The following is a 24,693-nucleotide window of genomic DNA, read 5'->3' on the forward strand; positions in this document are numbered from 1 at the left end:
CTGAACAATATATAAGTGTATGTATAAGAGTAACTGTTTTGTGGCTCACAAGAACAATTAGGGGCCAGGATGTTGGAGCCAAGTCCAGGCCAATATTTTACTCAGTTACATCATGCCATATTTAAGTATTTGTCATGATCTTTAAGTTTTTATTATAATCTTGATCATTTTAGGTTATAATGTAATATGCTGTGCTCCATAAATTAATCCTGCTTTGTTAGTCTGTTGTTGTTGTAAAGTGTTGGTAGATGTCGTAAAGGGGGTGTGTATTTGGCCCGCATGCGGAGGGGTAGGGGAAAAAGGTTAGGTAAGCAAGCAGGACGTGGAGCAACAGTTTTCTGACCGTCGCCGTTTTAATGTTATTTTTTGTAGCCACACAAAGGGAATATAAACGGAGCTCCCACCAGAGGCATTTGTTTTGTACCTTTCGATTTGTAAGGAAAATAAATGTTTTGCCCCTTTTTTCCTTCGCCTCATTTTTTGCTACCGGAAGGCATCCAAGAGACTTAACAAGAGCACGAGTCAGAAACTTTACGTTCTGCAGAAGCGGCAAAGAAGGACCGAAGGTTGCCACTACAATGATATTGCCAGCTCTGCTGAGGTACCGAGAGTTTGCAGTGACCTCCAGGCTGGGCAGAGAGCAGCCAGTGATCTTCTGGGCTGTGTTGATGACCCTCTGCAGTACTTTCCTGTCCGCAGCTGAGCACCCTGCATACCATGATGTTATGCCGTACGTTAGGATGCTCTCTATGGTGGCTCTGTAAAATGTCACCAGCAGCCTCTCCTCCAGGTTGTTCCTCCTGAGCACTGTCAGAAAGTGGAGACGCTGCTGGGCCTTTTTAACCACCGCCGTGGTATTTGCAGTCCAGGAGAGGTCATCAGAGATCTGCACGCCCAGAAACCTCATGGAGTGTACCCTCTCCACACAGTTCCCGTGAATGTAAAGTGCTCTGCCCTTCCTGAAGTCCAAGATAAGTTCTTTAGTTTTCGTGGTGTTCAGTTGGAGGTTGTTAACTGAACACCTCTCAGTCAGTCTGTTGACCTCCTCTCTGTAGTCCGACTCATCCCCCCTTGAGATGAGTCCAACCACTGGACTCTAGTGTCCAAGTGAGTGAGTGATGTTAAATGCAGAGCTGTAGTCTATGAAGAGCATTTTAACATAATTCCCCCTTCTAGTGTCCAAGTGAGTGAGTGATGTGTGGAGGAGATGAGAGATGGCATCGTCTGTGGAACAATTTGGACGGTAAGCGAACTGTAGTGGGTCCAGTGTGTCTGGTAGTGAAGAAATGATGAAGTCTCTGACCAGGCGTTCAAAACACTTCATCACTACTGAGGTGAGGGCTACAGGGCGGTAGTCATTGAGAGAAGCAGGGTGGGGTTTCTTCGGGACAGGAACAATGATGGACTCTTTGAAGCATGTGGGGATCACCGACTGAGATAAAGAGATGTTGAATATCTCAGTGAACACAGGAGCTAGCTGGTATGCGCAGTCTCTGAGGATACGACCTGGGATGCCGTCTGGTCCTGCTCCTTTCCTGGTGTTCACTCTCTCTCTCCTTACTTCATGCTCGGAGATGACGAGCACGTTTCTGGTGCTGGCAGTATCTTCCTGTCTGCAGCCGTTAGCGCCGCTAGCACTAGCATTGTCGGAGTCCTTAGCTGCAGCCTCGAAGCGAGCATAGAAAGTGTTCAGCTCGTCTGCCAGAGTCACGGCCGCGTTCGTCATACCGGTTGTTTGGTGCTTTATAGTCCGTTATTGTCCTTAGTCCCCGCCACAGGCTCCTAGAGTCACTCTGTTGGAGTTGTGACTCTAGTTTCCTCCCGTAGAGCTGCTTCGCCTCTTTCACCGCCCTCCGCACGTTATATGACGCGGCTTTGTACGGGTCCATGTCCCCCGTCGTGAGTCCCGTGTTGTAGGCAACGGTGCGGGATCTCAGAGCATCGCGGATGGTTTTATCCACCCACGGCTTCTGGTTGGGAAACGTTGTGATAGTCTTTGTCTCCACAGTATCATCCGCTAGTTTCCCGATGAATCCCACAACCGCTTCCGTAAACACGTTGACATCATCATCGGAGCTGTTTCTGAACATGCCCCAGTCTGCGTCGTCGAGTGCGTCCTATAACGCGGCCACCGATTGATCCGTCCAGTGCGCCACCTTCCTCTGAACCGGAACTTCCTGTTTCAGCCTTTGTTTGTATTTTGGCATGAGGAAGATGGCGGCGTGATCAGATTTGCGAAACGGAGGGCGAGATTGTGCCTTGTAGCCATCCTTGACCGTAATGTAGCAGTGGTCCAGTGTCCTTTCACCTCTGGTGGGGCAGGTGATGTGTTGATAAAAGTTCGGCGCTGCGCGTTTGAGGTTGGCACTATTAAAGTCCATGTGTTAGAATGGCCCAGTCAAAGTCCAGATCTAAATCCATTCGAGAATCTGTGGCAAGATCTGAAAACTGCTGTTCACGAACACTGTCCATCTTATCTGACTGAGCTGGAGCTGTTTTGCAAAGAAGAATGGGCAAGGATTTCAGTCTCTAGATGTGCAGAGCTGGTAGAGACATACCCTAAAAGACTGGCAGCTGTAATTGCAGCAAAAGGTGGTTCTACAAAGTATTGATTCAGGGGGCTGAATAATTACGCACACCCAACTTTTCAGTTATTTATTTGTAAAAAATGTTTGGAATCATGTATGATTTTCGTTCCACTTCTCACGTGTACACCACTTTGTATTGGTCTTTCACGTGGAATTCCAATAAAATTGATTCATGTTTGTGGCTGTAATGTGACAAAATGTGGGAAAGTTCAAGGAGGCCGAATACTTTTGCAAGCCACTGTAGGTACAGCTCCCCAGTGGGGAGCTTGGGACCAGCTTGGGGCACCAGCGAAGGGAAAATTAAGTGTAAACTATAATTTCTCCCTATCAGTTTTAACCAATAAGATAGATGCACATTCTCATATAAAACTTTGTATACCACTAGGCTAGGATACTGTTTTGGGAAGACTGACTGCAGCTAACTGTTTTAGAGCCTGCAGTTTTCTGAACAAAAAACATCCATGTACATGATACTTTTTAATAATTTAATGCCTTGATCCACTATGGATAATTTGGACACTTTGTTTTTCTTATATTTATGAACTTTATTTTTATACATTTGTTAAAACAAAACAAAAAAAGAAAAGTAAACGGATCACACAAGGCTAATTGCAACTGCACGAAGAATAATAAAACCATAAATTAAAAACACTGACAAACAAAAAAAACACTGCTTTTGTATGTTTAAATACTTATAGAAAAATGGGAATCCTTGGTCAGTGTAGATGGTTACAATAAGAGAAAACAGTCTTCCTCTGTGAATTCTTCCAAGAACGTTCTCTCTGCTCAGCAGACCTGGAGGTGCTGGCTCTTGTGTTAACTATATTCAACCAATAATGGCTTCTTTCTCTCATTTGACCTAATGTTCTGAAATGCTTCTGAGGGGACTGCAAACGTATTTTAAAGACCTTATAGTGCCGTATGACTCCAATAAAGCACTTTGCTCTTAGACTTCTGGCTTACCTGTGGTTCCTAGGATATTTAAAAGTAGTATGGGAGGCAGAGCCTTTAGCTTTCAGGCCTCTCTTCTGTGGAACCAGCTCTTAGATCGGATTCGGGAGATAGACACTAATTTTAAGATTAGGTTTAAAACTTTCCTTTTTGACAAAGCACTTCCACACTATGTCTTTGTTTTCGCTCGCCCCCCTCACCTCAAACCAGTCACAGTAGATAGCTGTTTTTCCTTCTCATTGTCACCAAAGTGCTTGCTCACAGGTGGTCGTCTGAATCTTGGGGTTTCTGTTATAATTGTAGGGTCTTTAACTTACAGTGTTAAGTACCTTAAGGCGACTGTTGTTGTGATTTGGTACTACATAAATAAAACTGAATTGAATAAATGTGGTCTTAAAACCAATCAAAATATTAACAAAGCCCATTCAGATTCCTCTGTAATCTGAATATGTAAACCATTTGTCTTTGTAAATCATTTCATACTTTTTTTTGTCTAATGTCAGCTACTTATAATAAAATACTATGCAAAAGCGCTGGCTATAGCTTGTTTTGAAAAACTATACCATTTAGTAATAAAACTATAAAGTGAGCATATTAGTAAGCAACGTAGTGGCTAAAAGTCTGTCATGATAACTTTTGTTGACGTGTTTACTGTAATCAGATATTTGTATATGTAATTTATCACAACATCAAAAAAAAAAAAAACATTTAACTCTTTTTTTAAACTTTATTATTTCTTTTTCAGATCAAAATACATTTTACTCTGGTTAATGACTACTGCCCCCGTGTGTTTAGAGCTCCTGCTCTTGTTTCTGCTTAAAGTTTTTTATTTATTTATTGACGATCTAAAAACAATCGAAAAGTCACGTGGGCCTTTCCAGCAACATTTTTTGCGGCATTTTGTCTTTAAATGACAAAAACGATGTTTGACAATTAATTTAAAGGTCGGGGTACGTCTACTACGCATGCGCGTGTTCAGATCTTGGTGTTTTAGTGTGAGCTAGAGAAGTGATAAAGTTTGAATGGCAGGAATGGGCTTTTAGGAGTGTGCCGTGTCCACGTCTGGAGCTCAGTACAGAGTGTGCAGTGCAGGAAAAGAAAAGTATGACAGCCAACGAGGATCAAGAGGTATGAAAGAACGCAAGAATGCTGTTAGCGTCTAACTGCTAGCTAGTTGACGGTAGCGTGACTGTTAGCATTGATCAGGGTGGTCTTCGCTTCCAGACAGCAGCCAAGTTAACAGACTGTTATTATTTCGGGTACAAAAGCTCAGCGACACTTTCCCAGCTCATCCCGGTTCAGATGTCGCTCACGACACCTTCCATTCAGAAGTCTACAAGGTTAATCTTGTACCTGCAGCGACAAACAGGGATTCAGCCCGTGTGTTAGCCGGCACACAGCAGTTTTCCACCGCTACTGTGTTGTTGCTTCTCCGGCTCCTTGTGATGGTGACTTGTTTCGGCTTAGATACAAAGATCGTAAAAGCAATGAATTTAGCACATACGAGTGTATAAGGCCTTGTGACAGACCTCTGTCCTTTGCTAAGCTAATGACTGTATTTCTCAGGGTTGTCTGGTAGCGTGCTGTCTGATGTGTTCTTGATGTACTTCAGTCCTGATGATATTCCTGTTACTTCACTTGTTTATGTGATCCCAGATGGAGCTCGAAGCTCTTCGCTCCATCTATGAGGGGGATGAATGTTTCAAGGAAATCAGTCCAGTTTCTTTCCAATTTAGGGTGAGTATGTCCACCGTACTGTCCAAGGCTGTGCAAAAAAGATTGTCTTCTGCAGTCCTCTAGCATCCAGTTTCAGAACTATGGTCATAGAATTAAAACAAGAAATTTGAGCCATCATGCTCGTAGCTACTTTAAAACGTTAACAAACTTAAAGGCTGAATTCAGTGTCAGTAACCTTCTCGTCTTTTTGAATATTACACAAAAGGTAGGAGAACTCGAGGACAGCAAAGCATTCATTCTGGACATCACATGGCCTGAGACGTACCCTGAAACTGCTCCACAGATCTCACTTGAAGCTTTTTTCAACAACAGGATGTAAGTTCCAAGTATACTGATCCCTTAGTTTGTGTTAAATTCAAGTCTTTGAAGAAATGGTAAATGGACTGTTTCTTATGTAGAACCTATAGTCCTCATTCATGCACTTTTTTTCCTATGGTTGAGTGCTTTCTAATATTTACACACACATACTCATCTAACTTGGAGTTAGTATCTTGACCAAGGATATTTGATTCAAATGATTCACTCCTGCATCAAGCCTCCAAAATTGGCCTTTTTCACTCTTTTGAAAGAGAAAACTATTTTCATGTAGTTCTTTCTAACCAGCTTGGTGTGAGCACTTTGTTCTTCAACACACCCTGAATTCTGAGGGGGATTTTTGTCATTTCTCTGTGTTTTCAGTTTTATTTCTTTGTCCTCAGTTTGAATTTGTTAAACCAAGATTTTGGACTAACAGCTCTTTTAGAATTAGCTGTTGATGGAAAAACTACTTTTGTTTGCTGTCAAACTGCTATCTTTGGCATTTTTCAGAGATTCGGCTAAAGAAATTAGCTGAATCTATGAAACTATTTACAATAATGATATGTCATTTGAAACTGAACATACAGATCTAATGTTTTTTGCAACAGGCTGCTGGTAACAACGTGTCGGAAGATACTATTTAAAGTTGGTTTCTTTGCTATTTGTCATGTGTGGTCACAACACTAGTTTCATTGCTTGACTTTAACTGCTTGAATGGTTCATAGGTCAGGGTTAAAAGGCTTAAAAAAGCCCTTTCCTCTGGAAAAAGGTCTGAGGACCTGACCTGAAAGTAATTTAAAAAGAAGCCGATGGCCAAAGAGAAACTTTGAAAGACTCACAAAACACAGAACTTTTGCTTAAAATAATATCAAAAATGGCTGTTTATAACAACAAACCAAGACTTTTGCACAGTACTGTATTTACAGTATTGAAGAGTGCAGGGTGAGACTGTGGCTGATGGACAGTACTTGAGGATTTTCTTTTCTTTCCATCATCTTGCTTTGAAAACAGCTCAGCAGAGACGAAGCAGCTGATCCTGGCAAAGTTGGAGGAGCAGGTGGAGGCTAACCTGGGTGCTGCAATGATGTACACTCTGTTTGAGTGGGCAAAGGAGAACCAGGAGACGCTCATGGAGAACCACAAGTCTATAGTAACGGCTGTGGTCAGTACATTATTATTTCCCAATATTACCATAATAAAGAACAGCGTTTCTTCCTCTGTGAAAAGTTTTGGTGTCATCCTCGACAGTACTCTTTCAATTCACACACTAATAATGTTACTCTGTCTGATTATTTTCAATTGCGCAACATTAATCGTCTCCGTCCTTTTCTCACCCCCACATGTCACTGCCATTCTTGTCCATAGCCTTGTTACTTCCTGGATTGATTATTGTAATTCACTTCTTTTTGGTCTTACTCAAAAATCCATCCACAAGCTCCAACGCGTCCAGAACTCTGCTGCCTGTATCATCACCAGGACCCCTTCTATCCACCACATCACTCCTGTCTTGCAGCAGCTTCACTGGCTCCCGGTCAAATATGGCATCAATTTCAAAATACTCTTGCACACATTTAAGGCTATTCATCATCTCTCCCCTCCATATCTCTCTGATCTGGTTAAGATCACCGCCCCATCTCGTTGTCTCAGATCTACTTCTTCCCTTTCACTCTCCGTCCCCTCCCCCCGTCTTGCCACCATGGGGAGCAGGGCTTTCAGCTGCTCTGCTCCACGACTCTGGAATTCCCGACCTCCTGATTTAAGAAACATCTCTTCCTTCTCTCTCTTTAAGTCCCAACTCAAAACTCACTTGTTCAAAATAGCTTATCCCACATAACCTCCCACTCTGCTCTTTTATTAGTTTATGTCTTATGCTTTTACGATTGTGTGAACTGCTTGCTTTTATCTTGCTTTTTATTCTAATGTGTACAGTGACCTTGAGTGTTAATAATAATATTATTATTATTATTATTATTATTATTAGCTGGTAAAAGGTGGAAAATATCCCAGCTCCTGTTATGGTTTTGTTAGCACTGCATGTAGTTTTTTGCTTAGATCTCCAAAAGTTGATTCTGTTCATCTGTTCGTAGCGTTTTGTGGGAGAAAAGTTTCATCACTCATCCAAGTGACTTCTTCAGTCTCAGCTGACTGCAGCTTTCAATCTTATAAACAGGACATTTGCATAATGACTGAAACCAGCCCACTGAAGGAAGAATGGGCTGGGAGGTCAGTTCCTTAATCTTAATTATGCAAATACTCATGACCACTGATCAAAGCCCACTAATCAATAACCATGAGTACCATTTACAGAGAGTTGGGGAATGGCTGCAATCACAGCATTGTAAGATGGTGACAGATGTACCCTTGGGCCCCCTCCTCGATTCAGAGATGGTCTTTCCCTTTTCACGTAAATGGCCTCCAGGGCCCTATTTCAGGAAGCCGGTTTAGAAAACTGAGTGAAAAACGATACTCAGGGTTGAGTAACCCCGAACTGTCCAACTCGGAATATTCGGTTTCACAAAGGCTGATAACAAGTAGTTCAGTCAACGCAGAGTTGCTTTAACCCCAAGTTAAGCGCACGCGCACGAGGATACATAAAGCCCTGATTAGTGGAGCACAGATTAAGCGAGTCACCATGGAGACGGAGGGAAAGAAGGCGCGGTCAATGTATTTTACAGCGCTTGAAGCCGAAATTCTGATGGCAGCATATGCCGATAACATGCAAATTTTGCGGGAAAAAAGTAACACGGCCTCAGCTGCAAAAGAAAGGGAGCATGCATGGCAAAACATAGCCGACAGAGTCAATGCGTGAGTGTTAATTTAAACATTGATCTAGGGATTTCCACCCATTTAACACGTTATTTTTTTTTTCTTTTCTTTTTTTTGCCTGTCCGGTTTGGCTCTTTTGCCATCAGAATTGTTGTCTAAAGGCAAAGAAAGATGCCCAACGGATTTACTTTACCAAATTGACCATCCCAGCCTTGCTGTAATGGTTCATTTGATTCACCTTTTATTGTTTATTTTATTTTCACTTGCTGAATACGGGACAGACTTGACTGGGGGAAAGAAGGGTCACCAATATTATACAGAAAGCTCCCGTTTGCAAAAAACCGAAGTGCAATACAAATAATATGTACAGAACTGAGAGAATGTTCGCGGTGTGTCACATGAGCAATATTAGGCCTGAGGATGTTATTCAAATAAATTATAGATTGTGCTGAAAGACGGTAACGTTCACACAGGAAATCATCAGGAAATGATAAAATGTCCAAACGCGCTCTAATCACTCTCTCCCGGCGGAGAGCTCTGCGGAGAATTTGGGCTTCAACATCTACTGGCTCTTCAAGGAAGGGGCACGCCATGTCTGACACTTTGTCAGGTTTCCGACAAAGAGGCGGAGAAGGTCAGGGTTAGTTGAAGTAAACCTGCTAGGGGGCAGGTTAGCTTCACGGAGTGTGTCGTCATAGTAACTCACTCAGAATTAATCTAAACTCGCTTTGTGAAACTGAAAACCCAGAGTTTTCGTTAACTCAGGGTATACTTACTCAGAGTTTGCACTAAACCGGCTTCCTGAAATAGGGCCCAGGATGTTACATCCTCATGATTGAAAGAGTGTCCACTGGCCTGTAGGTGTAAATAGACTGCAGAGGTTGTTTGGTTTCCCCGATGTATAAATCCTGGCAATCCTCCTGCACTTAACAGCGTACACTATGTTACTCTGTTTGTGTCGGGGGACCCGATCCTTGGGGTGGACCAGTTTTTGGCGCAGTGTGTTTTGGGGTTTAAAAGCCACAGAGACCCGGTGTTTAGAAAAAATGCATCTCAACTGCTCCGATACTCCTGACACGTAAGAATCACTACAGGTCACTTAGTCAGCGGTTGTCCTTCTCTCCTGGATCAGCTGGAGCTTTCTTTACGTGCCTTTCCAGCTTTGACAAAAGTCCAGCTGGGATAACCACATTTACTCAGGGCCTTCTTGCTGTTCTTCTGCCTCCCTGGCTGCTGTGTCAGTGGGGATGGTGTTCGCTCTGTGTTGTAGCGTCCTGACGACACCCAGTTTATGCTTCAGTGGATGATGAGAGTCAAACCTTAGATACTGATCCGTATATGTAGGTTTATGGTACACGTCAGCTTTTAGATGTCCTCCATTACTGATGGAAATCTCACAGTCTAAGAAGGCTAACCTGCCACTTTTCATATCCTCCCTGCTGAATTTGATGTGTCGGTCCACTGAGTTAATGTGATATGTGAATTGTGGTACATCCTGAGATTTGATTTTCATCCAGGTGTCATCCACATATCTGAACCAATGGCTTGGTGGTGTTCCAGGGTAGGATGGCAAAGCCCTCTTTTCCACTTCTTCCATGTACAAATTGGCCACGATGGGTGAAACTGGGGAGCCCATGTTTCTGCCTGTAGAACTGACCCTTGTATGTGAAATAGGTGGAATGAAGACACAGTTCAAACACACTTGGTCGATGCTGCTCTCGATGCTGGTCCTGTTGCTGAGGTTGGGGTCATCCTGTAATCTCCTCCAACACTTCCATGACTGGGATGCAAGTGAACAGAAATGTAACATCGTATGAGATCATGGTTTCATCTGCCTCCATAATGACATCTCTCACCTTCTCAACAAAATGCAGGGTGTTCTGGATGTGGTGTTCAGAGCTGCCCACCAGCTTGAGGATCGAAGCCAGAAACTTGGAGATGTTATAGGTAACAGAGTTGATCATGCAGACAATCGGTCTTAAAGGTGCATCCTGTTTATGTATCTTTGGTAAACCATACAGACTTTGTGTAGACTCCCCTGGGTACAGCCTGTGGTATGAGGTCCACTCAATAGCCATCTCTTCTTCTAACTGCTTCAGACAGTCTATCACAGTCTATAAGGGGGCCTAAGGGTACATCTGTCACCATCTTACAATGCTGTGATTGCAGCCATTCCCCAACTCTCTGTGAATGGTACTCACGGTTATTGATCAGTGGGTTTTGGTCAGTGGTTGTTGATCAGTGGTCATGAGTATCTGCATAATTAAGATTAAGGAACTGACCTCCCAGCCCATTCTTCCTTCAGTGGGCTGGTTTCAGTCATTATGCAAATGTCCTGTTTATAAGATTGAAAGCTGCAGTCAGCTGAGACTGAAGAAGTCACTTGGATGAGTGATGAAACGTTTCTCCCACAAAACGCTACGAACAGATGAACAGAATCAACTTTTGGAGATTTACTTACCTGGATGATTGCACGTGCATCAGGAAGATGCACGCTTTTGCTCAGAATTTAGTGTTTGACTGATTGGCTTGAGTCATCAAAGTTTGAGGGGAATAAACCCAAAATGATAATGTTGTTGTTGTTGTGCAGACGCTGACATCAAACAGTGAGGTGAGTGAACCTGCCACAGCAGCAAAGAAGAAGGAAAAGAAAGAGCAGCTGACTAAAGCCCAGAAAAGAAGGATGATAAACAAAACAGGTACATGAAACTGTGTCCAGTAGCTCGTATTGTTGGATACGTTATAAAAATTCTGCCATATTCTTCTAAAAGCTCTTTAAAATAGAGCTGGTTTTAATTTGGGGATAATGGTAAACTTTTGTGCTCTGACTCTGAATTGGTCAGAGTTGGTCCTAGCACAGACGCCTGTGGAACTCGGTAATTAACCTTCTGGAATTTCTTTGAGTGATCTGGAGAAACTGGAGAAAAGGTCTAAATAAATATCAATGGTATTTAATGTACATACATACTTTTCTCTGAGAAGTTTATGTATTATTTTTTCTTTAATGGTTAAAATTTTGTTTGAAAACATTTATGAGATCATTACTAATTGTGGTTAAAGGAATTCATTGCTGAGTGGATCTCTGACTCTTTGTCAGCCTGGCTACAGTGCTGAAGAGAAACGTAGGGTTGTTCTTATTTTCTTCAGTCAATCATGAACAGTAAGATGTCCTGGCTTTACAGCAGGTGTTTTTTATTTACTTTTTTTTTTTTTTTTATAGAGCAACTTTTTTTTTTTTTTTCAGGTGAAGATTATCTAAATTATTGAGATTCCATCTGCATTGCCATATTCCTCTAGTAACTGATTGAAATTGAGGCTGATTATTATGACACAAACTATTCCTATTGATGACTCATTTTGTACTTTTTCCAAGGCTAAAAGAGTCAAGTCAATTATGGCTCTGAGATTAACACAATAAAGTAAAAGCACCACCAGCAAGGCTGTTGGAAACATTTTGATGGAAAATCGTTAGACTGCATATAAAGATGAACGTAGCTGTCATGATGTCCCTCGTTGGTTAGTGTTTCATAATGCATCTACAAGTGTAATAATTGTATTTATATACAGTTGTGATCAGATGTTTACACACACTTAACTTGGGTATTTATGCTGTGGTAATTTTGGGTGTGATTTGTTTAAACAGTTCTTTTTTCTGGGTGGAATGACTATACTGTATTAAGTAGTGGAAGTAACGGTTTAATCCCCTGCTGAATTTGTGAGTTTGCTCAGTTACAATTAAATGAAAAGCTGTTTATAAATGTTTATGATAGTTTGAATTTCAAGTAACAGCATATCACCCAAAAATCCAGATAAACACGCCTCATTAATATTATACATTGATTTGTGTGCCATTGAGTGAAATGAGTATTTGATCCCCAAGCAAAACATGATCCCCCGAGTGAGTACTTGGTGAGAAACACAGCGGTAAGGTGTTTCTTGTAGTTGGTCACCAGGTTTGCCACATCTGATGTTCTGTCTGTTCTATTTAAACTGCCATTTAAAAACTGGAGGCTGTTCATTTCATCAGTTATCAAACATACATACAGTGGGGCAAAAAAGTATTTAGTCAGCCACCGATTGTGCAAGTTCCCCCACTTAAAATGATGACAGAGGTCAGTAATTTGCACCAGAGGTACACTTCAACTGTGAGAGACAGAATGTGGAAAAAAAAATCCATGAATTCACATGGTAGGATTTGTAAAGAATTTATTCGTAAATTAGGGTGGAAAATAAGTATTTGGTCACCTCAAACAAGGAAAATCTCTGGCTCTCACAGACCTGTAACGTCTTCTGTAAGAAGCTTTTCTGTCCCCCACTCGTTACCTGTATGAATGGCACCTGTTTGAACTCATCATCTGTATAAAAGACACCTGTCCACAGCCTCAAACAGTCAGACTCCAAACTCCGCCATGGCCAAGACCAAAGAGCTTTCGAAGGACACCAGGAAAAGTATTGTAGACCTGCACCAGACTGGGAAGAGTGAATCTACAATAGGCAAGCAGCTTGGTGTGAAAAAATCAACTGTGGGAGCAATCATCAGAAAATGGAAGACATACAAGACCACTGATAACCTCCCTCGATCTGGGGCTCCACGCAAGATCTCATCCCGTGGGGTCAAAATGATCATGAGAACGGTGAGCAAAGATCCCAGAACCACACGGGGGGACCTGGTGAATGACCTGCAGAGAGCTGGGACCAAAGTAACAAAGGTCACCATCAGTAACACACTACAACGGCAGGGAATCAAATCCCGCAGTGCCAGACGTGTTCCGCTGCTGAAGCCAGTGCATGTCCAGGCCCGTCTGAAGTTTGCCAGAGAGCACATGGATGATACAGCAGAGGATTGGGAGAATGTCATGTGGTCAGATGAAACCAAAGTAGAACTTCTTGGTATAAACTCAACTCGTCGTGTTTGGAGGAAGAAGAATACTGAGTTGCATCCCAAGAACACCATACCTACTGTGAAGCATGGGGGTGGAAACTTCATGCTATGGGGCTGTTTTTCTGCCAAGGGGACAGGACGACTGATCCGTGTTAAGGACAGAATGAATGGGGCCATGTATCGTGAGATTTTGAGCCAAAACCTCCTTCCATCAGTGAGAACTTTGAAGATGAAACGAGGCTGGGTCTTCCAACATGACAATGATCCAAAACACACCGCCCGGGCAACAAAGGAGTGGCTCCGTAAGAAGCATTTGAAAGTCCTGGAGTGGCCTAGCCAGTCTCCAGACCTCAACCCCATGGAAAATCTGTGGCGGGAGTTGAAAGTCCGTGTTGCTCGGCGACAGCCCCAAAACATCACTGCTCTCGAGAAGATCTGCATGGAGGAATGGGCCAAAATACCAGCTACTGTGTGTGCAAACCTGGTAAAGACCTATAGTAAACGTTTGACCTCTGTTATTGCCAACAAAGGTTATGTTACAAAGTATTGAGTTGTATTTTTGTTATTGACCATACTTATTTTCCACCCTGATTTACGAATAAATTCTTTACAAATCCTACCATGTGGATTCATGGATTTTTTTTTTTTCACATTCTGTCTCTCACAGTTGAAGTGTACCTCTGGTGCAAATTACTGACCTCTGTCATCATTTTAGGTGGGGGAACTTGCACAATCGGTGGCTGACTAAATACTTTTTTGCCCCACTGTATTCAGCAGGGTATCAAATAATTATTTCTTTCAATATATATCGTTAATGACTAAAAAATAAAAAGCACAAGTTTTAATTCATTTTGGATTTCCTCTAAAGTATGAATACAGGCTCAAATATATACTTGCACTCAAACGTTTTAATAGGTGAATGCCTTCAACTTCTTGTCAACGATCATTAATGACTATGTTTGGCAGCACTCACTGGACTCACCAGTAGTCAGAACAATGGGAAAGTCCAAGGAACTCATTCAAAAGCTAAGAAGGAAAACTGTAGTTGTAGAAGGCCTATTGGAGCCATTTCTAAACAAGTGCAGATTTCAGGATCATCAGTTTAAACCATTGTTCATTAATACATGTTATACGCTTTTGCCAAAAAATGGAAGACAACCCAAACCATCCCCTTTAGCTGAGAGGAAATGAGTTGGAACAACTCAGGAAGTACTAAGGCTCAAGCCTGCCTGGAAGCTGCTGAAACACCAGCATCACTGTGCACAGTCCATTCACCATGGACTGAGAGGGTGCTGACCACAAAAACGTGGTCCAACCTTCCTTTATCTCAAAAGTTCCTGAAAGAGTAGTTGTCATACAGCTAACAGATGCAGAGGAATGGCTTATTTGAAGAGTTTCAGTCAGGTTTCAGAGCTCATCACAGCACAGAAACAGCTTTAGTGAAGGTTACAAATGAACTTATGGCCTCTGACAGTAAAACCCTGAAAGCCTCACTGCAGCATTCAATACTGTTGACCATAATATTTTAGAAGTATTTAACTGCAGTGGTTTGTATCATATCTATCTAATAGACTCCAATTTGTACATGTAAATGGAGAGTCCTCTTCACACACTGAGGTCAATTATGATGTTCCACAGGGTTCAGTGCTAGGACCAATTCTGTTTACATTATACATGCTTCCCTTAGGCAGCATCATTAGAAGACATAGCATAAGTTTTCACTGCTGTGCAGATGACACCCAGCTCTATCTGTCCATGAAGCCAGATAACACACACCAATTAGTTAAACTGCAGGAATGACTTAAAGACCTGGATGGCCGCTAACTTTCTGCTTCTAAATTCAGATAAATTGAGGTTATTGTTCTCGGCCCTAACAATTTTAGAAGTATACTATCAAACCAGATGCTTACTCTGGATAGAATTACAATATTGGCTTCTCTTCACTGGCTTCCTGTTAAATCCAGAATCGAATTAAAAACATCCTTCTCATCACATACAAGCTCTTGAATAATGAGCCTACAGAGCACTTAACTCTCAGACTGCTAGGACTAGTGGTTCCTAGAGTATTTAAAAGTAGTATGGGAGGTAGCGCTTTTAGCTTCAGGACCCTGTTCTGTCCAACCAGCTTGCACGTTGGATTCGGGACACAGACACCCTCTCGACTTTTAAGACTAAGCATAAAACCTTCCATTTTTGACAAAATAATTACAATTGGATTAGATGGCCCTGAATTTTCCTCTAGTTATGCTGCAATAGGTCTAGGCTATTCATTAATATAACTGTCATTAGACAGCAGTAAGAGGTTTATAGGTTAGCTTCATAATATTCGAATTCCTGCTTTCAGATCACAAAGGTGAGCTGCCCAGAGGCTGGAACTGGGTTGATGTAATTAAGGTAGGTGTCTTTTAGTGTTTTACCACCAGATGGTGCACTTTGTTCCTTTAAGCACTGTTGTTACAACTTTTTTTTTAATCTTTGTCCTCTTTCCTTGGTCCCTGCTGCTTGACCACCCTCCAGCATGTAAGTGGCAATGGTTAAATGAACATTGTTTGCACATTGTCAACATACAGAGTGACTTACTGTTTCATTTTGCATCCCTGCTGCAGCTCAGTAAAACTGGAGGGAAAGATGAAGACTAGGTTGCACAGACAAGCTACGTGAGGCCGATGGTGTCTGTAATACTCCAGCTACATGCTCCACTCAACATGACTGCTTCCACAATGAGGACAGTGTGTAAAACTGGATCTGCTCACAATCCCAGTTAGACTCTTGACTGTAAGCTGAAAATGACCTGAAGGCTTTGCTGTGCTTGTGGTGGTTTACTACTTTTTTTTTTTTCCTTCCTCACTGCTAGTACAGCTACAGCCAAAGCTTTTAGCAGTCACGTCACTGCAAAATCAAAATTTTTTTATTTTTTTTTTATTTGAAAACATTTTTGAAATTCATGAAATATCATAGAAACATGTTTAAAGACAGCAAAGTGTATGAAATTAACCTTTGGCCATAACTGTACATGAGACGGAGAGCACATTAGGCTTTTGTTGAAGAGTGAGTCTCCTGCTCTGTGGTCCGTCAGGGTGAAGTGTGCTGGAGTTTAACTGATCTGCTGCCCAGCACTGAGCTGTTGGGGTTCTCAGCTGAAGCGTTATGCTGCTGTTACTGTGAGGTACCATGTGATGTGTTAAAAGCAGAGCTGCGTGTTACATTTCTCAATATTTTCCTATTTTGATAAATGTTCCTCTGCCCTTTGAATTGTAAAGCCAGAAGTTTTTATATAGAAATAAAATCGATTTTATCTACTGCTGGTCTCAGAACATCATTATTCATTGGCTTGTCTTGTGATAACACTGTTTTGTGCTGCAGTCAGTGTCCATTTCTTGGAGCTGCAAATGGTCATCTTGAATCAAGAATTACTCATGGGTGCAAGTCCGCCAATACCTTCGTCTGAGGTCAATTATATCAGGGCTCTCCCATTGAATAAAAACTGACAAATATATATAAGACAATGCTGAGTAGAATATGTGCCTTGAAGAATGTGATGTGGTTTCTCATCTTTCTCAAACAAAAGCAGGTAATTCAGCCTTTTTGAAGGAAGGTGCTATGATGCATATCTATTAAAGATATCAAAGGAGCTTGGAAAGAAGAGAGACAGGACTTGAAGTTTTTTCAGTTCTAAGACCAAATGTGGAAGAGTCCCAAATTTTAAGCCAGTGGTCTCAGTGGTCCCTGAGAGCAGCACAAAACAAATTAAATCAAAACTAACTCTGGTCAGATTTTTGTTGATTTGTTCACAAACGACAAGAGTATGTTAAATGAATTACTATACGTTGTTTTAATGATTATAAAAGGAATGTACACATTAGTGAATTGGTGAAAACAAATTACATCCAGTGTCCTGTCAACAGCCATCTCCTACATTAAATATCAGTCTCTTATAAACACATGTAGGTTATACTCTAGAAGCCATTCCTGTAGACACTGATTTCAGTCACTGAGTACAATAAAGAAAATTGCCATGTACACGTGGACCTTGTCCAGAGTTAAAAAGGAGTTAAAAATGCAGTTGCTTATTGTTGTACATGAAAAGAAAAGAAAACTGGTTCAAGCTGATGATTGTTGAAGTAGCTGGTGACCCTACAGACTTGGAGCACAAGTGTCAGCCCAAGTTAAATCCCAATTTGTCCTTGATTAATATTAAATTTGGTTGCCAATGGTGTTCGATTGTCCTCTTATAGCATCACAAGTGCTTGTAAATATGACTGACAGGATTGATGCCAGGCTGCTTTCCAGATACAGGTCACTACCTGGACCTGCGGTCTTTTCTGTTCTTATCTAGGCTTTTATCCATGGTCTTTTCGTTGTCCCCTCTGCATTTAGGGCAGTACCACTTTCCTTTGGGCTTGTAGGTAAGCCCCACACAAGAGAAGTGGAACCACTCAATGGGGCACTGATCATTGTCACAGCCGATCATTTCACCGTAGGACACTTGTTCACAGAGACAGTAGGTGGGCTCATTAGGATCAATGGCAAAGTCGACCGGTGAGGCATCTCGCTCTTGTTTAGCCTTACGTTTCTTTTTCTTTGCAGACTTGGACTTCTTCTCTCGGGGTGGAGGGAGGGACAGCTCTTCCACAGGGTCATCCAGAGAGCCATTGGCAGACTGGTGGCTGGAGTCACGGCTCTCGCTGTTGCGTTGACGTCGTGGGCGGCGGGTTGAGGTGCGTTCGGGGGCTGGGGACTCTTGGATGCTGGAACGCCTCTCTGTAGTGAGCCGCTCTGCCTCACTGGGCTCCTGGAGGGACAGGGAGTGAGAGTCCATTTGGCGGGAACGGTTCTCTACCAGTTCTGTCATCTGGGTCACTACATGGATCTTCTCATCACCAAGCTCCTGGCTAATGATGAGCGCTCTCTGTAGCTGGATCTGCAGACGTTTTCTCTGAGCTCCATCTTGCTCACCTTTGTATTTCTCAAACACATCATCCACTTCATTCAGCACATCTGTAAAGTACAGGACATAATAATTAATGGGTGTTTTAAATGTAAAAAATATTAATAAAACAACTTTTAATTCAGTTTTATTTACACAACAACAATCACCTCAAACAATAAGAGAGGAATCCCCCTATGAGCAAGCACTTGGCAACAGTGGGAAGGAAAAGCTCCCTTTAAAAACAACACAATCTTCAGCAGAATAAGACTCAGGAAGGATAGGTTTTTTTTTCCGTGTTTCAATTCCTTAATTGCAGCTGTATTTTGAATATAGACAGGAAATAGGGTCGGGCGATATGGCCTAAAATCCATATCACGTTATAATTTGAAGCATGTGTGGTAACGATATACAGGGAGTGCAGAATTATTAGGCAAATGAGTATTTTGTCCACATCATCCTCTTCATGCATGTTGTCTTACTCCAAGCTGTATAGGCTTGAAAGCCTACTACCAATTAAACATATTAGGTGATGCGCATCTCTGTAATGAGAAGGGGTGTGGTCTAATGACATCAACACCCTATATCAGGTGTGCATAATTATTAGGCAACGTCCTTTCCTTTGGCAAAATGGGTCAAAAGAAGGACTTGACGGGCTCAGAAAAGTCAAAAATAGTGAGATATCTTGCAGAGGGATGCAGCAGTCTCAAAATTGCAAAGCTTCTGAAGCGTGATCATCGAACAATCAAGCGTTTCATTCAAAATAGTCAACAGGGTCGCAAGAAGCGTGTGGAAAAACCAAGGCGGAAAATAACTGCTCATGAACTGAGAAAAGTCAAGCGTGCAGCTGCCAAGATGCCACCTGCCACCAGTTTGGCCATATTTCAGAGCTGCAACATCACTGGAGTGCCCAAAAGCACAAGGTGTGCAATACTCAGAGACATGGCCAAGGTAAGAAAGGCTGAAAGACGACCACCACTGAACAAGACACACAAGCTGAAACGTCAAGACTGGGCCAAGAAATATCTCAAGACTGGTTTTTCTAAGGTTTTATGGACTGATGAAATGAGAGTGAGTCTTGGTGGGCCAGATGGATGGGCCCGTGGCTGGATTGGTAAAGGGCAGAGAGCTCCAGTCCGACTCAGACGCCAGCAAGGTGGAGGTGGAGTACTGGTTTGGGCTGGTATCATCAAAGATGAGCTTGTGGGGCCTTTTCGGGTTGAGAATGGTGTCAAGCTCAACTCCCAGTCCTACTGCCAGTTTCTGGAAGACACCTTCTTCAAGCAGTGGTACAGGAAGAAGTCTGCATCCTTCAAGAAAAACATGATTTTCATGCAGGACAATGCTCCATCACACGCGTCCAAGTACTCCACAGCGTGGCTGGCAAGAAAGGGTATAAAAGAAGAAAAACTAATGACATGGCCTCCTTGTTCACCTGATCTGAACCCCATTGAGAACCTGTGGTCCATCATCAAATGTGAGATTTACAAGGAGGGAAAACAGTACACCTCTCTGAACAGAATTATATTGCTTTCACTGGTAAAAATAAATAATTGAAATGGGTATATATTTGTTTTTTGTTAAGTTGCCTAATAATTATGCACAGTAATAGTCACCTGCACACACAGATATCCCCCTAAAATAGCTAAAACTAAAAACAAACTAAAAACTACTTCCAAAAACATTCAGCTTTGATATTAATGAGTTTTTTGGGTTCATTGAGAACATGGTTGTTGTTCAATAATAAAATTATTCCTCAAAAATACAACTTGCCTAATAATTCTGCACTCCCTGTATATCGTGATATATTCTTTTCTTCTGTATAACATATTTTCCACACTATAAGGCACACTTAAAATCCTTTAATTTTCTCAAAAGTCGAGAGTGTGCCTTATGTATGAATTCTGGTTATGCTTACTGACCTCGAATCGATTTTGGCGTGCAGAAATCTGTTAAAATGTTTTAGCACAACTTTGGTAAGCTGCACTGCTTGATGGATTGTCAGAGCATTACGGCTGCCGTAGTGAGGAGCTTCGCGGAGTAATCTGGGTCCAAAACTCTTTCCGCTTCAGGTCCCAAAGTCAAACGAACACTTCATCTTTAATAAAATCATCAGCGTTGCTGCTTTACCAGGTGTAACAATTTAGTTTAACATCCATGAAAGCACAATTTATTAAATTTAACGGAGTTGGAAATTAACAGGAAGATAGCTCGCTGGTTTCCATCTAAACATGACATACCATGTTCTGACTGAGATTTTTGAAACTAATTCAAACGTACAGCTCTGCTACCACTTCCAATATAAATGAAGACAGAAAACTATTGCTTGTGGGGATAGGTTAATTGGATAATCCAAATTGCCACTAGGTGTGAATGTGCAAGTGAATGAGAGTGCAAATGGTTGTCTGTCCCTATGTGTTAGCCCTGCGACAGACTGGCGACCTGTCCAGGGTGTACCCTGCCTTTCGCCCCATGACAGCTGGGATAGGCTCCAGCGCCCCCGCGACCCTGAAAAGGATAAGCGGAAGCGAATGGATGGATGGAGACAGAAAACTAAACAGCAGTGGCGTTTGCAGGGTTACTGAAGTTGGACTACAGGGTATATAATGTTGTGCTACGTGATTGCTAGCGACACAGCTATGTTAGCATAACATTAGCACAGTGAAGCTGGAGGATGAACGCCAACTTTTTTTCCACTCGATAAAAGTTAACGTGAGGGATTCTGGTGGTTAGGGACAAACCACCCTAATCACCAGTTGAAAGCATTTGGTCGATGCTTTCAAACAGGCACAGCTTGATGACATCATCATCATGCGCGATCGCGGTAGAGCTTCAAGATCTCTATCGTTGGCCAAATTTATATCGTTTATATCGCCCACCCCTAACGGGAAGGGTTATGGTAATGGTTAAATATGTTTTTAAATGTCAAGTGGATCAAATGCTCTTTGAACAATGGACAATGTATTTATGAGTTTTTAGTGGTCAATGTACCTCATTATTGGGAATTCACTTGCCCAAAGACAAAAACAACAAGGCTCCCTCAACATCAAAGCTAACATGGCTCGATATCACAGCATCCAAAGAATTGGACGTATACTAGACAATGACACTGAAATAATGTCAGTGGTCACTGTTTGAGTAACCCTAAAAACAAATTAGTTTTACAAAATTCCATCTGGCACTTAAACATTGCATGACAAAAGTAATCCAAGTAGCTGAAGTGGGTTTGTGGTTTAAACTATATCAGCTCCAACTTTAAGGAACGTATGCAAAGCGAGCAACAACATTTGACTTCTCTCAGGGACATTAGACCAGCTTCAGTAATGACAGGCAACCAAGTGAACGGCGTCCAGGTAAACTAATATTACCTGTTTGGCAATACAGCAGAAGCACGTGATGTTGGTAACTGACACACAGGGATGGGAAACCTACAAATAGGTTACCAGGACATCGGGATTTTGGAAATGCACACAGGTGACTAACTGCCAGCTAGCTGGCTTTATACGCAGACCGCACTTTAGGGACACCCAGCGTAAAATTACTGCAAAATCACCTTCCAGCACCAGGCTCTTCTTTACTTAAAGTGAAACTGGAGTTGGACCTAAACAGCAGGAGCATGGGCGAGGGCTGAATCCCAGTGTGGTCCCGCGTACAGGAAATGACGACAGTCAGTTGCTGCGAGAGGGATAGCTCGAGTAGCAGCTGTCCTGCAGCTCTGCAGTTCACACTTAATAGAGCGGAGCGGCGCGCGGAGAATGTGCATTAGCAGCCCATAAACACTGAATATTGCTGAATATAAAAATGAAATAATCATTCGCGCTCAGCCCGAAGTGTCAGGGACTTGCTGCTTATTCTGTGTCAACACGAGGCAACAAAGCAAAGGCTTTCCGGTACCGAAGGCTTTTGTTAACGCCTGCTCCAGGCCTCCATCAAGGACTTCATAACCAAACACACCTCACTGACAAGGCGAAAATGAGCTAAAGCGACTCTTTGTTGGGGAGAACCTGATCAGCTCATATCTATTAAAGCGATGCAAGCTGCTTGCGACGTTAACCTCGGCCGTCAAACAGGCTTCACAAACAGATGACCGCACTTATTGATCTCCTGCACGTCTTTATTCTAAGATTTCACTTCAGCATCTAGTGACACAAACAGACTTCGTTAAAAGCGGAGAAATCCTCAAGTTTAGGCGTAGTTTCCACACGCAAAGAGTACTCAGCGAAAACACCGTGCGGGGACACACACTGCTCTTGTTCAAAAGTTGATTTTATACAGATAAGGTCCTAGTTTTTGGAATATGTTAGGCCGATTTTGCCGCGGGACACCACACTCCTTTTATTAAAACAATGCTCGTGTATCACGTCATACTGTACATGTTTTCCGATATCAAGTGTAATCATTCTGCCCTGCAGTTTGGTGCAGAGGGAGTATGTCAGAGCTATGCTAGCTGACGGATGTCCACCTCATTTTTTAAAACACTTTGCGCGTCAGTACGAGTATCCACATCTCAGTTCCGGGAAGTAAGAACGATCACGGACATGAAGCTTTCTGCAAAATGGGAACCCGGGGCTCGTGCGTTCTCCACCATTTCAGCACAGCACGCGACACTGCCCTTAAAGCCTTACAAAGCGATTCGCGCGTGGGACAAGGAAATAGGAAAGCACAGTACCTTGATACTTTGCATCAATTTCTCGAAGCAGAGAAACATTTCTTTGTATGTCCAGGGGCAGCGACTCCACACATTCCAGATAATCCTCCACATAGTTGACCAGTTGTTGCGACTTGTCGGCATTTGGGAAATGGTGGCCTAACATCGTCTCTAAGATGCATAGAGGCAAAAAGTGCTGTGAAAAAAACAGGGAAATATATTGCTAAAACCAAATGCTTGGCGACTTTACAGCTTCTAAGGCAGTTCACTTCAAACAACACTAAAGCCACTGCGCATGCGGGAGTATTTTCCCTTTATGGTTTTGTAACGCTTCTCTCGTTTATCGCCGCTGAAGGCGTGTCCGTTTGGGGTTGCAGTATTGGGATTGGTTTAGAGTGACCTCATTATCATAATATTTTCCCGGGAAAAGCAGTAGTTCAGGCAGAGCCCAAATTTGACCTAATGTTTCAGTTAAAGGTTTAGTTCACCATCTGTGTCCGAATGTGACGCTAATACAGACAAGTGTGTTTTGACGGAATTTCAAATACACTAGTGTTAAAAAAAACAATATCATGAAAGCTTTTTTTTCACAATTTAAAAAGGTTAATTTTCTTATTTTAAATATAGGTTTCAAGGCTATTTTGTTTTATTTTCATTACCATGGCTTTTAGTTCATTCAAATGTGAAAAATCTCAAAATATTAGATTACATTTTGAGTTGGAATGTTTGCCATAAAGCCACAAAATAATGTATGTTTGAGAGGACTTCCCATAGTCTTTTTCTCCAAGTGATCTTTCTACTTCATCCAAACCATTTTTTCGACCCCATTTCTACAAGAACACCTCAAAAAAGTCGTACCATTAATTAATGTGTCAATCTTAAATATGACCAACCTATCTCAATTAATCGGCTATGCACCACAGGCTTTCAGTCTAGCAGTAGTTAAACCATCATGTATCATATCTATCTAATAGACTCCAATTTGTTCATGTAAATGGAGAGTCCTCTTCACACACTAAGGTCAATTATGGTGTTTCACAGGGTTCAGATGAATCAGTTCTGTTTACATTTTACATGCTTCCCTTAAGCAGTATCATCAGAAGGCATAGCATACATTTTTACTGCTATGCAGATGACACACTATCTATCCGTGAAGCCAGATAACACAGCAATTAGTTAAACTGCAGGAATGTCTTAGAGACATAAAGACCTGGATGGCCGCTAACTTTCTGCTTCTAAATTCAAATAAAACTACTTGTTGCTAAAATTCTTAGAAATATGGTATCTAACCAGATACTTCCTCCGGATGGCATTACCTTGGCCTCCAGTAGTGCTGTGAGGAATCTTCGAGTCATTTTTGACCAGGGCATGTCCTTCAATGCACATATTAAACAAATATGTAGCGCAGCATACAAATATCCTGTCTCAGAGTGACGCTGAAAAACAAGTTCATGCATTTATTCCTTCCAGGCTGGACTACTGTAATTCATTATTATCAGAAAGTCCTAAAAACTCCCTGAAAAGCCTTCAGTTAATCCAAAATGTACTGACAGGGACGAGAAAAGAGAGCAGATTTCTCCTGTATTGGCTTCATTGGCTCTCTGTGAAATTCAGAATTGAATTCAAAATCCCGCTCCTCCTTCCCAGCATCCCCAATCATGTCTGTCTATGTCAAGCTCTGTCTGTCTCTGCATCCATACCTGAGTTGCTATAATCAGCTTTTATTTAGTTTCCTGTTTTGTTTTGTATTTCTGCTTATGTCAAGTTTACTTCTCAGCTCATTAAAGCGCTCGCCTTTAGTTAAACCTCCTTTTCCCTCTGCATGTGCAATTTTGGGTCCTACTTCATCTCACCCTGACAAAAACTTTTACATTTACGTGAAAAGGGAAAGACCATC

At 42.0% G+C, this 24,693-nt stretch overlaps 2 protein-coding genes across 2 annotated transcripts; one reads left to right on the top strand and one right to left on the bottom strand.

Annotated features, from left to right (window-relative positions):
- Positions 1-4,492: 4,492 nt before the first annotated feature.
- On the top strand, positions 4,493-16,521 carry rwdd4 (RWD domain containing 4). The gene is made up of 7 exons (XM_085267487.1): positions 4,493-4,667; positions 5,196-5,276; positions 5,482-5,591; positions 6,585-6,735; positions 10,930-11,038; positions 15,566-15,741; positions 15,828-16,521. Exons 1-6 carry the CDS (start codon positions 4,644-4,646, stop codon positions 15,628-15,630), a joined length of 540 nt encoding a protein of 179 aa, XP_085123613.1. The 5' UTR covers positions 4,493-4,643; the 3' UTR covers positions 15,631-15,741; positions 15,828-16,521.
- A 517-nt stretch (positions 16,522-17,038) lies between these two features.
- ing2 (inhibitor of growth family, member 2) lies at positions 17,039-23,099 on the bottom strand. Its single transcript, XM_085267486.1, has 2 exons — positions 22,818-23,099; positions 17,039-18,219 (listed from the first exon to the last, which is right to left on the bottom strand). Exons 1-2 carry the CDS (start codon positions 22,960-22,962, stop codon positions 17,522-17,524), a joined length of 843 nt encoding a protein of 280 aa, XP_085123612.1. The 5' UTR covers positions 22,963-23,099; the 3' UTR covers positions 17,039-17,521.
- Between the last annotated feature and the right edge of the window lie 1,594 nt (positions 23,100-24,693).

The sequence above is a fragment of the Mchenga conophoros genome, linkage group LG3 (assembly GCF_057382185.1).
Source record: "Mchenga conophoros isolate Kocher_MC1m ecotype Shallow Benthic linkage group LG3, M_conophoros_male_GT1.1, whole genome shotgun sequence".
Lineage (NCBI taxonomy): Eukaryota > Metazoa > Chordata > Actinopteri > Cichliformes > Cichlidae > Mchenga > Mchenga conophoros.